At 40.0% G+C, this 13,442-nt stretch overlaps 1 protein-coding gene and 1 non-coding gene across 2 annotated transcripts in view; one reads left to right on the forward strand and one right to left on the reverse strand.

The window, feature by feature from the left end:
• Positions 1–13,442, forward strand: part of fer1l4 (fer-1 like family member 4) — a 96,810-nt gene that overhangs the window by 11,629 nt on the left and 71,739 nt on the right. Inside the window, exons 4-14 of the mRNA XM_036983157.1 lie at positions 2,522–2,621; positions 2,827–2,921; positions 3,123–3,164; positions 3,394–3,561; positions 3,639–3,699; positions 4,090–4,221; positions 5,094–5,156; positions 5,382–5,466; positions 5,697–5,859; positions 7,632–7,815; positions 10,976–11,162. Coding sequence (XP_036839052.1) covers positions 2,522–2,621; positions 2,827–2,921; positions 3,123–3,164; positions 3,394–3,561; positions 3,639–3,699; positions 4,090–4,221; positions 5,094–5,156; positions 5,382–5,466; positions 5,697–5,859; positions 7,632–7,815; positions 10,976–11,162 — 1,280 coding nt within the window. The remainder of the gene's footprint in view (positions 1–2,521; positions 2,622–2,826; positions 2,922–3,122; positions 3,165–3,393; positions 3,562–3,638; positions 3,700–4,089; positions 4,222–5,093; positions 5,157–5,381; positions 5,467–5,696; positions 5,860–7,631; positions 7,816–10,975; positions 11,163–13,442) is intronic.
• Positions 8,520–8,574, reverse strand: LOC118965410. The gene has a single exon (XR_005052736.1). It is a non-coding gene; the product is annotated as a U7 small nuclear RNA (small nuclear RNA).

The raw sequence follows: 13,442 nt of genomic DNA on the forward strand, positions 1-13,442 counted from the left end.
TGAGAAACAAGATTCTCTGGTCACGTCTGTCAAGCGTCACGTCTGGAGGAAACCTGGCACCATCCCTACTGTGAAGCATGGTGGTGGCAGCATCATGCAGTGGGGATGTTTTTCAGTGGCAGGGACTGGGAGACTAGTCAGGATCAAGGCAAAGATGAATGGAGCAAAGTACAGAGAGTTCCTTGATGAAAACCTGCTCCAGAGCGCTCAGGACTTCAGACTAGGGCAAAAGTTCACCTTCCAACAAGACAATGACCCTAAGCACACAGCCAAGACAACGCAGGTGTGACTTCGGGACAAGTCTCAATGTCCTTGAGTGGCCTAGCAAGAGCCCGATCGCACATCTCTGGAGATCCCTAAAAATAGCTGTGCAGTAATGCTTCACCTCCAACCTGACAGAGCTTGAGAGGATCTGCACAGAAGAATGGGAGAAACTTTCCAAATACAGGTGTTCCAAGCCTGTAGCGTCATACCTAAGAAGGCTCAAAGCTGTAATCGCTGCCAAAGGTGCTTCAACAAAGTACTGAGTAAAGGGTCTGAATACTAAACGTGATATTTTATTTATTTATTTATAATAAATGTGCTAAAATGTATAAAAACCTGTTTTTCTTTTGTCATTATGGGGTATTGTGTGTAGACTGATGAGGACAATATACAATTTAATTAATTTTAGAATAAGGCGTTAACATAACAAACTGTGGAAAAAGTGAAGTGGTCAAGTCAATTTGCGGGGTTATGGGTTAGTCAAGGTATTTGAGGTAATATGTACATGTAGGTAGGGGTAAAGTGACTATGTATACAGTTGAAGTCAGAGGTTTACATACACTTAGGTTGGAGTCATTAAAACTTGTTTATCAACAACTCCACAAATTTCTTGTTAACAAACTATAGTTTTGGCAAGTTGGTTATGACATCTACTTTGTGCATGACACAAGTAATTTTTCTAACAATTGTTTACAGACAAATTATTTCACTTATAATTCCCAGAATCACAATTCCAGTGGGTCAGAAGTTTACATACACTAAGTTGACTGTGTCTTTAAACAGCATGGAAAATTCCAGAAAATGATGTCATGGCTTTAGAAGCTTCTTGATAGGTTAATGTTTAAATGTATTTGGCTAAGGTGTATGTATACTTCCGACTTCAACTGCAGATAATAAGCAGCGAGTAGCAGCAGTGTAAAAAAAAGGGGGGGGGGGGGGGGGGGGAGTCAATGCAAATAGTCCGGATAGCCATTTGATTAGCTATTCAGTAGTCTATGGCTTCGGGGTAGAAGCTGTTAAGGCGCCTTTTGGACCGAGACTTCATGCTCTTGTACCGCTTGCCATGCTGTAGCGGAGAAAACAGTCTATGACTTGGGTGACCGGAGTTTGAAAAATGTTTGGGCCTTCCTCTGACACCACCTGGTATAGAGGTCTTAAATTGCAGGAAGCTTGGCCCCAGTTATGTACTGGGCCCTACGCAGTACCCTCTGTAGCACTTTGAGGCGGTGATGCTCTCGATGGTGCAGCTGTATAACATTTTTGACGATCTGATGACCCATGCCAAATATTTTAAGTCTCCTGAGGGGGAATAGGTGTTGTCGTGCCCTCTTTGCGACTGTCTTGGTGTGTTTGGACCATGATAGTTTGTTGGTGATGTGGACACCAAGGAATTTGAAACTCTCAACCTGCTCCGCTACAGCCCCATCGATGAGAATGGGGGCATGCTCGGCCCTCCTTTTCCTGTAGTCCGTGATCATTTCCTTTGTCTTGATCACATTGAGGGAGAGGTTGTTGTCCTGGCACCACACGGACAGGTCTCTGACCTCCTCCCTATAGGCTGTCTCAACGGTGTCGGTTGTCAGGCCTACTACCGTTGTGTTGTCAGAAAACGTAATGAAGATATTGGAGTCGTGCTTGGCCACGCAGTCATGTGTAAACAAGGAGTACAGCAGTATAGGAAGGGACTAAGCACACACCCCTGTCTATTGTGCTCTAAGCTACAGTATTTCATACCAGCCTTGAGAGCCGATGGAAAGCGTGAGTGCCTCTCTTTCAAAACTGCTTTGCTACTTGCCCTTACTTCTGCAAATCAAGAAGTGTGTGAGCTGCATGCAGTTCATCACTTGTGCCTGCAATTTGCCCTGGGGTTATCTAAGGTTACCCTACATCCGGTCCTACAATTGCTTCAGATTAGAATGCTTTTCACCCCCCGCCTTTCTCCTCTCTGGAGGAAGAACAGAACAGTTTTTGTCCAGTGCACACTTTACGCATCTATATGGACACGAGGAGAGTTTTAAGGAGGAGTAACCAGCTTTTTGTCTCCTCGGCACCTCACACAAGTAAACCTCTCCGCAGTCCAACCTGTCTACCTTACAGTATGTAGAGTTTGTGACCAACCTTTCTTCACTGAGAGGAAAAATAAATCCCAACAAAAGACAAATGCTGAATTGAATCTATTGTTTAATTCAATTGATATATATAATATGCATATATGGAGGGGTGATCGAACACTGTTTGACTGTGATGTCTCCCTCAGGCTCCTGGGTAAATTAATCATCAGTCTTCAGCATGTGGTGACCTCTGGGAGACTGATACTCCGAGAGCCACTGACAGACAGCAACCACAGCCAGACAAATGTAAGTCAAACACATACCCCAGTGGAGGCTTCTGCAGGGAGGATACCGAGAATGAACCTCCACTTTACTGTGGAATGCATTTTTTAAATGTATGATCCTGGTACACACATACACAACACAACACAACACAACACAACACAACACAACACACACACACAGGTTTATTTATCTATAAAGGCACTTTTTATATACTTCATATGTTCAGATATACATTGAGCTGGACGTACGATACCACCCTGTGCAAGGTGCTGCCGGTGGATGGGAGGGTGAGGAATTCCTCAATGTGGAAGACAATGATGAGTGAGTGAAAGAATAGTATGTAGAATACTGCCCCATTTCGTCCACCATATTTGTCTATATTTGATAACAGATTGCATGCTCACCGACGTTGTTATATTCTTCCTAATGTTGATTAATTAATATATCATTATATTTAAAAAAAAAATCTTCAAGTCACATTTCAAACTCTCTTCTCATTTCTCTCCTTTCCCCCTTTCTCAGCTCAGGTCTTTTTATCAGAAACTCAGGTTTTGCTGAACCTAGGTAAGTCCTAGACACTATAATTGAGAGATTATTGAGGAGTGCTCAAATTTGATTGATTGATGCCATTCTGAGATAAGATCACATTCAGTGAACTATAGTCATATGGAATGTTTCTGTGGACGATTTCTCAAGTGTTAGACATTTTGTTCAATTGTCCAGACACCTGTATTTGTATTTCTTATTGTATTTCATATGACAATGATCCAAATGATGATACTCTGACTCTCAGGTTAAAACAGGGTCTGCGACCCGAGAAACTCGACCGAGAGACCAGGAAATTAGGGCGCGGTCTGGTCAAAACCGGGGACGAGGATGATGAAGACGATGACGAGGATGATGACGATTATGATATATCAGACATGGAGTCTGCCAACATAATGTTCACTCCCCTTTTAAGGTGTTTTTTTTATCTTGTTTCTGTAGAGGAATTTTTAGACACGATTATATTTTTATGCTGAGTTGTCTGTGTTTTAGTCGTTGCAGACCTCTTTCAAAGCATGTGCTTGCCGCCACACCTCGAGTACAGAGCTTCCAGGTGAGTGATGAAAGTTATGGAGGAGAAGGCAAAGGAAAAGTTTCCCCCAACACCATTATTAAGAGATGCTTATGTCACCCTTTAAAAAGCACTGGGTTATGTAATATTTGACATAGGTGGTTATGTCACATTTGACATTGGTGGTTATGTCACAGTTATGGCACATTTATGAATCCTTGATAGAGCATGACATACAGTTCTAGATGATTTGTGACACAATAATATAGTGATTTTGAAGCCTTTATTAATGCTTGATAAGGCCTTCATGAATTGCACTTAATTTAAAGCGGGACAAAGTTGGGTCCATCTAATCTTTATGATCACACCATTATTTGTCCCATGAAAAACTTAATTTCAAGACCAGCACCTTAAAGTCGCTCTTTCTCTCAGGTTAATGTGAATGTATTGGAGGCCCAGAAACTGGTGGGCGTGAACATAAACCCAGCCGTGTACATCAGAGTGGGAGAAGTGAAGAAGAAAACCGCTACACAGAAGTCCACCAACTGTCCATTCTACAATGAGGTGGGCTATTTAACCCTGAGTCTCAGGGGTGTAGAATATACACTCAACACCATTTGTATTTGGACAGTGAAGCTAAAATGTTACATTTGTCTTTATACTCCAGCATTTTGAATTTCAAATTAAATATTTCATATGAGGCGACATTTCAGAATGTCTCCTTTTATTTGAGGGTATTTTCATGCATATCTTTTTCACCAGATAATGTTTTGCTCAATAGGAACTGAATGGTGAATAATGTATTGTGTCATTTTGGAGTCACTTTTATTGTAAGTAAGAATAGAAGATTTTTCTGAACACTTCTAAATTAATTTGGATACTAGTGCTACCATGATTATGGATAAACTGAACTGTGAATAGGGATGAGTGAGAAAGTTACATAGGCACAAATTCACATACCCCCCGAAAATGCTAAACTCCCCTGTCATTATTATTCATGATTTTTCTTAATCATGACATTATCAGGATTAATTTGTGTTCAGAAACATCTTATCTTCCAAACTTAGAAAAAAAATTACTCCAGTCATTATTCACAGATCAGCTCCTATTGGGAAAAACATAACCTAAAAACAAATTGCAAATACTTATGACTTCTTCAAATGGGGGGACTAGATAATGCTTTCATTTCTAAACAGTAAAACTGATATGTGTGAAAATACCCTCAAATAATACCCTCGTATGCAACATTTGATCCAAAATCCAAAATGCTGGAGTATAGAGACAAATAAAAAATGTTTACTTCACTGTCCAAATACATATGATGTTGAGTGTAATCGAATAAGATAATTTACTTTATATGTGGAGGTATCCAAGAGACTCTTTACTTAAGGTTTCAATTCCCCACATGCTACTTCAATGTTTCTTTCCTCTCTCAGAACTTCATGTTTGAGTTCCAGGAGACACAAGATGTTCTGTTTGATAAAGTTATTGAGATAACGGTAAGTTGTAAAATTAGTTAGTTGTATGTCTCGACTTGACATTTTTGATAATCAGAATTTGATTCAATATATATCAGTGTAAAGTGAAAGCTGTCCTGAAGCAGCTTTTGCACACTGGAACCACAGGATCATGTGGTGTGATACATAATGTCCTGGGCTTACCGGATCAGTTAAGATAATGTAATGTTACCCTTGGATATACTGAGCCTTTGTTTTACCACATAGGTTGTTCACAAAAAGATGCTGGGATTAATGATGACACTTATCGGCACATTCAAAATTGACATCAGCACTGTGTACAGTCAGCAAGGTAAACAGGATATGACACAAAAACTTGGAAGCATGTATAAAAGGGAAGATAAACTCTGTGGTGCCCTGATAAGACTATGATTTAAAGGTTAAAGGGAATAGTCCTTATTCTTTCAATATTGGAATTTTAGGGAGTTGGGATAGTCATTCATTTTGACATCACTATTCAATAGAAATATCAGCCATTGTATTTTTTTACTCATAAAGAAGTCTCTCTTTCTGTCGCAACAGAGCACAGGTTCTACCAGAAATGGGCTCCCCTTACTGATCCCAGTGACACCCGGACAGGGATAAAAGGTTTTGTGAAGTGCACCTTGAGTGTTGTGATGAAAGGAGACGCAATGGGAATGCCCAGTTTGCCTCCTTTAGGCAGTCAGAACAATGACATTGAGACGTAAGTCATATGCCTCCTAAGACAAATGCTTAACATTTTATTAGCCATGTAGACTACTCCTTGGTGGGTGGTGTTTATAACTCACTTTAAGCTAAACTCAGCAAAAAAAGAAACGTCCTCTCACTGTCAACTGCGTTTATTTTCAGCAAACTTAACATGTGTAAATATTTGTATGAACATAACAAGATTCAACAACTGCGACATAAACTGCACAAGTTCCACAGACATGACTAACAGAAATGGAATAATGTGTCCCTGAACAAAATCAAAAGTAACAGTCAGTATCTGGTGTGGCCACCAGCTGCATTAAGTACTGCAGTGCATCTCCTCCTCATGGACTGCACCAGATTTGCCAGTTTTTGCTGTGAGATGTTACCCCACTCAACCACCAAGGCACCTGCAAGTTCCTGGACATTTCTGGGGGGAATGGCCCTAGCCCTCACCCTCTGATACAACAGGTCCCAGATGTACTCAATGGGATTGAGATCCGGGCTCTTCGCTGGCAATGGCAGAACACTGACATTTCTGTCCTGCAGGAAATCACGCACAGAACGAGCAGTATGGCTGGTGGCATTGTCAAGCTGGAGGGTTATGTCAGGATGAGCCTGCAGGAAGGGTACCACATGAGAGAGGAGGATGTCTTCCCTGTAATGCACAGCGTTGAGATTGTTTGCAATGACAACAAGCTCAGTCCGATGATGCTGTGACACACCGCCCCAGACCATGACGGACCCTCCACCTCCAAATCGATCCCTCTCCAGTGTACAGGCCTCGGTGTAACGCTCATTCCTTTGACGATAAACGCAAATCCGTCCATCACCCCTGGTGAGACAAAACCACGACTCATCAGTGAAGAGCACTTTTTGCCAGTCCTGTCTGGTCCAGTGACGTTGGGTTTGTGCCCATAGGCGGCGTTGTTGCCGGTGATGTCTGGTGAGGACCTGCCTTACAACAGGCCTACAAGCCCTCAGCCCAGCCTCTCTCAACCTATTGCAGACAGTCTGAGCACTGATGGAGGGATTGTGCGTTCCTGGTGTAACTCGGGCAGTTGTTGTTGCCATCCTGTACCTGTCCCGCAGGTGTGATGTTCTGATGTACCGATCCTGTGCAGGTGTTGTTACATGTGGTCTGCCACTGCCAGGACGATAAGCTGTCCATCCTGTCTCCCTGTAGGCATCTTAGGCATCTCACAGTTCGGACATTGCAATTTATTGCCCTGGCCACATCTGCAGTCCTCCTGCCTCCTTGCAGCATGCCTAAGTCACATTCACGCAGATGAGCAGGGACTGTGGCCATCTTTCTTTTGCTGTTTTTCAGAGTCAGTAGAAAGGCCTCTTTAGTGTCCTAAGTTTTCATAACTGTGACCTTAATTGCCTACCGTCTGTAAGCTGTTAGTGTCTTACCGACCGTTCCACAGGTGCAAGTTCATTAATTATTTGTGGTTCATTGAACAAGCATGGGAAACAGTGTTTAAACTCTTTACAATGAAGATCTGTGAAGTTATTCAGATTATCTTTGAAAGACAGGGTCCTGAAAAAGGGATATTTCTTTTTTTGCTGAGTTTATTACTTGAAATCATTGGCTGATTTCCCATTTTATTTTTCTGCTTCCCATATTGTTCATTCATTCAACAACAACAAAATATTGATGCAGGAAAGCTTTAACTGCTCACTATTCCTGAATTTGCCTTTCTTAATTGCCTCTGAGGGGATAAGTTAAGTTGTACTGATTTGATTTGAAATTGGGCTGTTGTTGCTTTCCTCTCTGTGTAGGAACCTGCTCTTGCCCAAGAGAATGCCAATGGAGAGGCCCTGGGCTAAGTTCCTGGTGAAGATCTACAAGGCAGAAGGTTTACCCAGTATGAGCGCTGGCTTCCTGGGTAGCTTCTCTAAGATGATGGGGGACAAGAAGGTCTTCATTGACCCTTACGTACAGGTCACATTCGCAGGCCAACAGGTACAGGTGCAGGTTATTTTAATGTTGAATAACAAGGCTTTGATCAATTCCATTTAAATTCAGTTAATTCAGAAAGTAAACTGAAATTCTAATTCATTTTTGTCATGAGGAAAATGTACTTCCTGAATTGACTGAATTTAAATGGAATTGACCCGAATCTGTTGGATATATGCTAGAAATAAGGTATATCAAACCGATTTCGGTCGCATTCATATAACAATTAGTCTATTAAATGGTTTAGTTGGTTTTGTGTAGTCAGTCGTTAGTGCAGGGTTTTCTTTGTTGTGCCAGTTCACATGACAAAATACTGTAGTATGCAATTATTATTGTTTAACCTTTATTTAACCAGGGTTGGTAGTGTTTTTGCTAACTTTACTGTAGTATAAATAAATAAAAGAAAACTGCAATGTATACTATAGTAATTAATGTAGTGTTTTTGTAGTATACTGTTGTATTTACAGATAACAGTTAACTATAGTATAAATAATAAATAAAATGTAAAAATAAAATAACTGTAGTATATAGTATAGTGTAATGTTGTGTAGTATACTGTACTATTTACAGTTAACTATAGTATAAATAATAAAATAAATAAATAAAAGAACTGTAGTATATACTATAGTGTAATGTAGTGTTTTTGTGGACTGTAGTATACAGTAGTAATTACTGTAGTGTTTTTGTTTTATTATATGTGACATGGAAGTGGAGGCTTTCTCCTTCAGGAAACCTACTGGAGAAATACTAAAATAGCAAATTTTCCATAACCTGTAAGTAGGTTATGGACCTTACTGTAGTCATCTTTCTACAGTGATTTGTTTGTGTGGATATTCTACAATATACTGCAACATTCTATAGTTTTTATTTTTAACCTTTATTTTGACAGGGTGTCCATTTTTTATTACATTTTTTTATTGAACTAGGCAAGTCAGTTAAGAACAAATTCTTATTTACAATGACAGCCTAGGAACAGTGGGTTAACTGCCTTGTTCAGGGGCAGAACGGCAGATTTTTACCTTGTCAGCTCGGGGATTCGATCTAGCAGCCTTTCGGTTACTGGCCCAACACTCTAACCACTAGGCTATAACTGTCTCCTGTGATAAAACGGCATCCAAGTGTTTATGATTAAAAGCAGCTGCACTTTGATAAATAGTATCACCATAATCAAGAACAGGTAGAAAGATTGACTGAATAATCTGCTTCCTACTGCTTAGAAAGAGACCAGATCTGTTTCTGAAAAAAAAAAGCCACTTTAAATCTTAGTTCGTAAACAAGGTCAGTCGTAAGTTTTTTTAAACAATAAATCATTGTCATTCTACATACCAAGGCATTTGTATGCAGGGACTCGTTCGATTAAAGAACCATCCGATGAGTAAAGATGTAATCCAGCTGAGACAATCTTACATGAACTTAAAAACAACGTATTTGTTTTGCACGTATTAAGTACGAGTTTTAAATCAGTAAGGACTTCCTGCACAACTGATAAATCAGACTAGTCTTGTCACAGCCAGGTCAGCAGTTAGGGAAATTGCGTACGTAATAGTGTCATCTGCATATAGATTAAATTACATTTTGATTGACCAATAGCATTTATATAAAAAATGAAAAGAAGAAGTCCTAGTTTCAACCCCACGAAACACCTTTACGTACTTCAAGAAATTCGGACTTAAAGGAAAATTCCACCCAATAATTCCACCCAAAACTATCTTTTGGTATATGTTTCATTTTGTCCATTGTTGACATAGTCCCAAAATGTTTTGCTTGTCAGCAATCAAGTTTTCAAAAGAAATCGAAAAAGATTGTTTTTGGGTGGAGTTTTCCTTTAACCCCATCAATCACGATGGCGTGAGTTCTGTCACTAAGATAATCATGAAAACATGAACAGGCGTCAGAGCTCAGGCCTATCGAGGACAACTTATTTAATAAAATGTTCAATAGTATCAAAAGATTTTGACAGGTCCACAAACAAAGCAGCACATTTAATTTGAGTGTCTAAAGCATTGACAAGATCATTAGCAACTAAAGTGATTGCTGTAATAGTGCTATGCCTAATACCTAAACCATGATTGGTTTACATACAAAATACATTTCTCAGATAGAAAAGAGGAAAGTTGTTAATTTACCAAGAATTCAAGAATCTTAGTTAGACAACAAAGCCTTGAAATGGGGCTATAATTAGGGCCCCGAGTGGCGCAGCAGTCTAAGGCACTGCATCTCCGTGCTAGAGGCGTCACTATAGACCCTGGTTCAATTCCAGGTTGTATCACAACCGGACATGATTGGGAGTCCCATAGGGCTGCGCACAATTGGCCCAGCGTCGTCCGGATTAGGGTTTGGCTGTGGTAGGCTTTCATTGTAAATAAGAATTTGTTCTTAACTGGGCTGCCTAATTAAACATAATGGAGTCTCAGCACAAGAGCTGATTTTCCATACTTTTGGAATATTTCCTGATAACAATGTTAAATAAAAAATGTTGGTTATTGAGCCAACATTGATGGGCGTTGCACACTTAACCAGACCAGGATCCAATTTGTCAATAGTAAGTGCTACACATGAACGAGGGACACTTCAGTGTGTAGTACAGTATTCTACAGTATACTACATACTTCTCTAGTAAGTACAGCAGTGTTATATAGTAAATTGTAATATTTTTTAATATGGGATGTCTCTTCCTTATTTGAGTTCATCTCACCTCTACCTGCCTGGTCTCATACAAGCCATCTATGTCCTCCCTGTGATATGCTTGTGTTTCTATGCCTCAACTCCCAACAACACTCACTCTTACAATACACCCACTATTTGTTTACTGGGTTGTGGTCCCTTTATTTGTACAGTACACTCTGTCTTTCCTGGTAAGGTAATGGCAAACACACCACTGTTTCCAAACAAATGGAGTGTGTCACTGTGGCTGCCACCTCATTCACATCACGGCACAACCCTATATTTCCTTTACTGCATTCCTTCTCTTGATGTACTGTAAGACTAGGGATAGGATTACAATAGCACTTAACCGCTCTCTGGCTTTTGGGAGTTTGTTAAATTAAATAATGAACCTTTATCTAAAATGAAATTAGCCTGATTTTTACAATTTAATTGTAAGACCTACAGTATGTGAATTTATCAATGGACTGCTTCAATTGAGAAATACTGCTTTTTATTAAAGGGTGAGACGTCAGTGGAGTCCAACACCAACACTCCTGAGTGGAATGAGCAGATCTCTTTCATCGAGCAGTTTCCTCCCCTTGCCCGGCGAATCAAAGTGCAGATCCTGGATGATGCCAACATTGGCGATGTGGCAGTGGGGACACACTTTCTTGACATGCAGCAAATCTCCAACCCCAACAGAAATGGTAGCATCTGCAGCAGAAGACCTAAACTCTCCCTTTAGCAGACTACTATCGACATAGCTTCTGACCACAAGTTGGATCCTGACCACAACTAGGATCTTGATGGGACTTTGGGCTTAGATGAATCCTAGTTGCGTGAGGTTCCAGTGCCTGCCGTCCTAAATCAATACAGGCTTAAAGTGTGAACGGTTTCATCCCCCAAAAAATCCCTTCAACAAAGGCATATCCATAATCTCTAGGAACAATACTTACCACCAGGCAGTTTTAAGTTGTCAAGGCTTGAAAATCAGTTCAGTTCGCTACCCAAACCAGATCAAACCAGACACATCTGGTTTCAAGTGGCCAAGTCACGTCATGTGATCTGCTACTGCGGTTAGTGGACGCACTGGGAATTAGACATGAGATCTGATTACATCAGTTAAAAGGTTACGACTTTAGCTTTTCTTCTATGTACTGTAATTCCTGTAATCCGAAAAATGAAGGCATGGCTAGTTGTACAACCCCTACACCTATGGGAACCGTGCATGTTTAGAGCGCCACCATTAGTTAAAAGATGTAACTTTTTTCCCTCTTAAAAAATCTACAATCCTTTTAGAATGATGATTTTCCCTTTGCTAAGCCGCACCCCAGAATTTGAGGCAACCAATCAACTGTTGTTGAGTCCGACACCTTGGACAAGCTTACATTTTAAACTCATGGAAGCCATTGAGGGCATTGCAAAAATTTATACATTTTCATCCAAAAACTAATTGTTTAAATGGCTAAATAATTAAACAGTGCACCAGGGGTACATGCTATTGGGATTCCTGAAATACAGAGCCTGTTGATGAAATATTTTTTAGAATCCGAAATTATACTTTTGTTACATTGTTTGCTAGCTCAGCTGGTTAGCTAGCTCTCAGTCTTATTGACCACCCAATGTTGCTAACACTAGCTAGCTAGCCAGTTAATATAACTTATTTAAAAAATATATGTATATTAGCTAAGTTATTCATGTTATGAATACAACTCTTATCTGCTGTCGACATTAGGATACGATTTGAGAGTCCCAGTTAGCTCCAAAAGTGGTTAGTTAACTTTGGCTGCATGCTGACAGTGCATTCAGAGCCATCCAGTGGCTAGCCACACTACAACCTTCAATTAAAGTCCTTCATTTAAAATCCACGCGTACATCAATCTAAGTAACATTTAAAAAAATCGCAATCAAAATCCGTCAGTTTAAGCTATAGATGTCAGGGTTTTTCCATTGGCAATCCACCGCATCCGCCTATGTCATCCTTGCGCCTGCGGTGGAAGGTGGCTGAGCTACAGCAGTGATTGTCAGACCATGAGACATCCCGAAAATCGGTCTTCTCACGAAAACGTCCTTAACATCCGAACGGGTTTGGCTCTACGAACCACACAAGTGTCACAAGACTCATCTGAAGGAAACACATACAAAGGAATGAAAGTATGGAGGTAAATATGGGGTTAAATATGTTTCCAAAAAAGCAAAAATATTACCTGAACTTTCTTAGATCTCCTAGATATAGGGCAGACACTTCAAAACCTTATTTCGTATTATTTTTTTTTCTCCCATTTATGAATGTGCTATTCAATATGTTTCTATGGGCCATAGTAGTGAAGAGCCAAATTCAATATTTTATCAAATGTTTTTGTTTAATACCTAAAGGGGTCCTAAAATTCTAAATCAAATAGCTAAATGATCCATGGTATGACCAACTTTAAAACAATTCCATACTGTATGTTAGCTTAGTACCCCATCCCTCCTCCAACAGCTTATACTTTTAGTGGTTTTAACCAGGATCCCATGAAGCAATTGTAATGACAGTCCACCACAACATATCCGAGAGTCTCCTGATTATCCGAGAGTATCCTGAAGGGGTAGTGTTTAATTTAATTGTGTATTAAAAACACAGTTTGAGATCAATGGGATTTTGCCAGTGGTTCGTATGGGGATATGGGCTTCCCGGGATAATGTTGACCGAGGTTGCAACAGTAACCAAGGTGGCAACAGTAACCAAGGTGGCCGGGCCTTAGAGAATGGTACATAATGTATAAATTGCAACTCGTAACATATTGTTCCAATTGAAATTTGTAATATATTGTACAAATTGTAATTCATAACATGTCATATGAAATGGTTGATGGACAATGAATACATTGTATTTAAGTCAGACATTCCAACCTGTCTCTTTATGCCCTATATTTACTTTTACTATGTTACATTTACCCCTGAGTCCAGGTTGGTATTTCAGTCAGACATTTCAACCTGTCTCATTA

Source organism: Oncorhynchus mykiss, chromosome 7, assembly GCF_013265735.2.
Source record: "Oncorhynchus mykiss isolate Arlee chromosome 7, USDA_OmykA_1.1, whole genome shotgun sequence".
NCBI classification, from domain to species: Eukaryota; Metazoa; Chordata; class Actinopteri; order Salmoniformes; family Salmonidae; genus Oncorhynchus; species Oncorhynchus mykiss.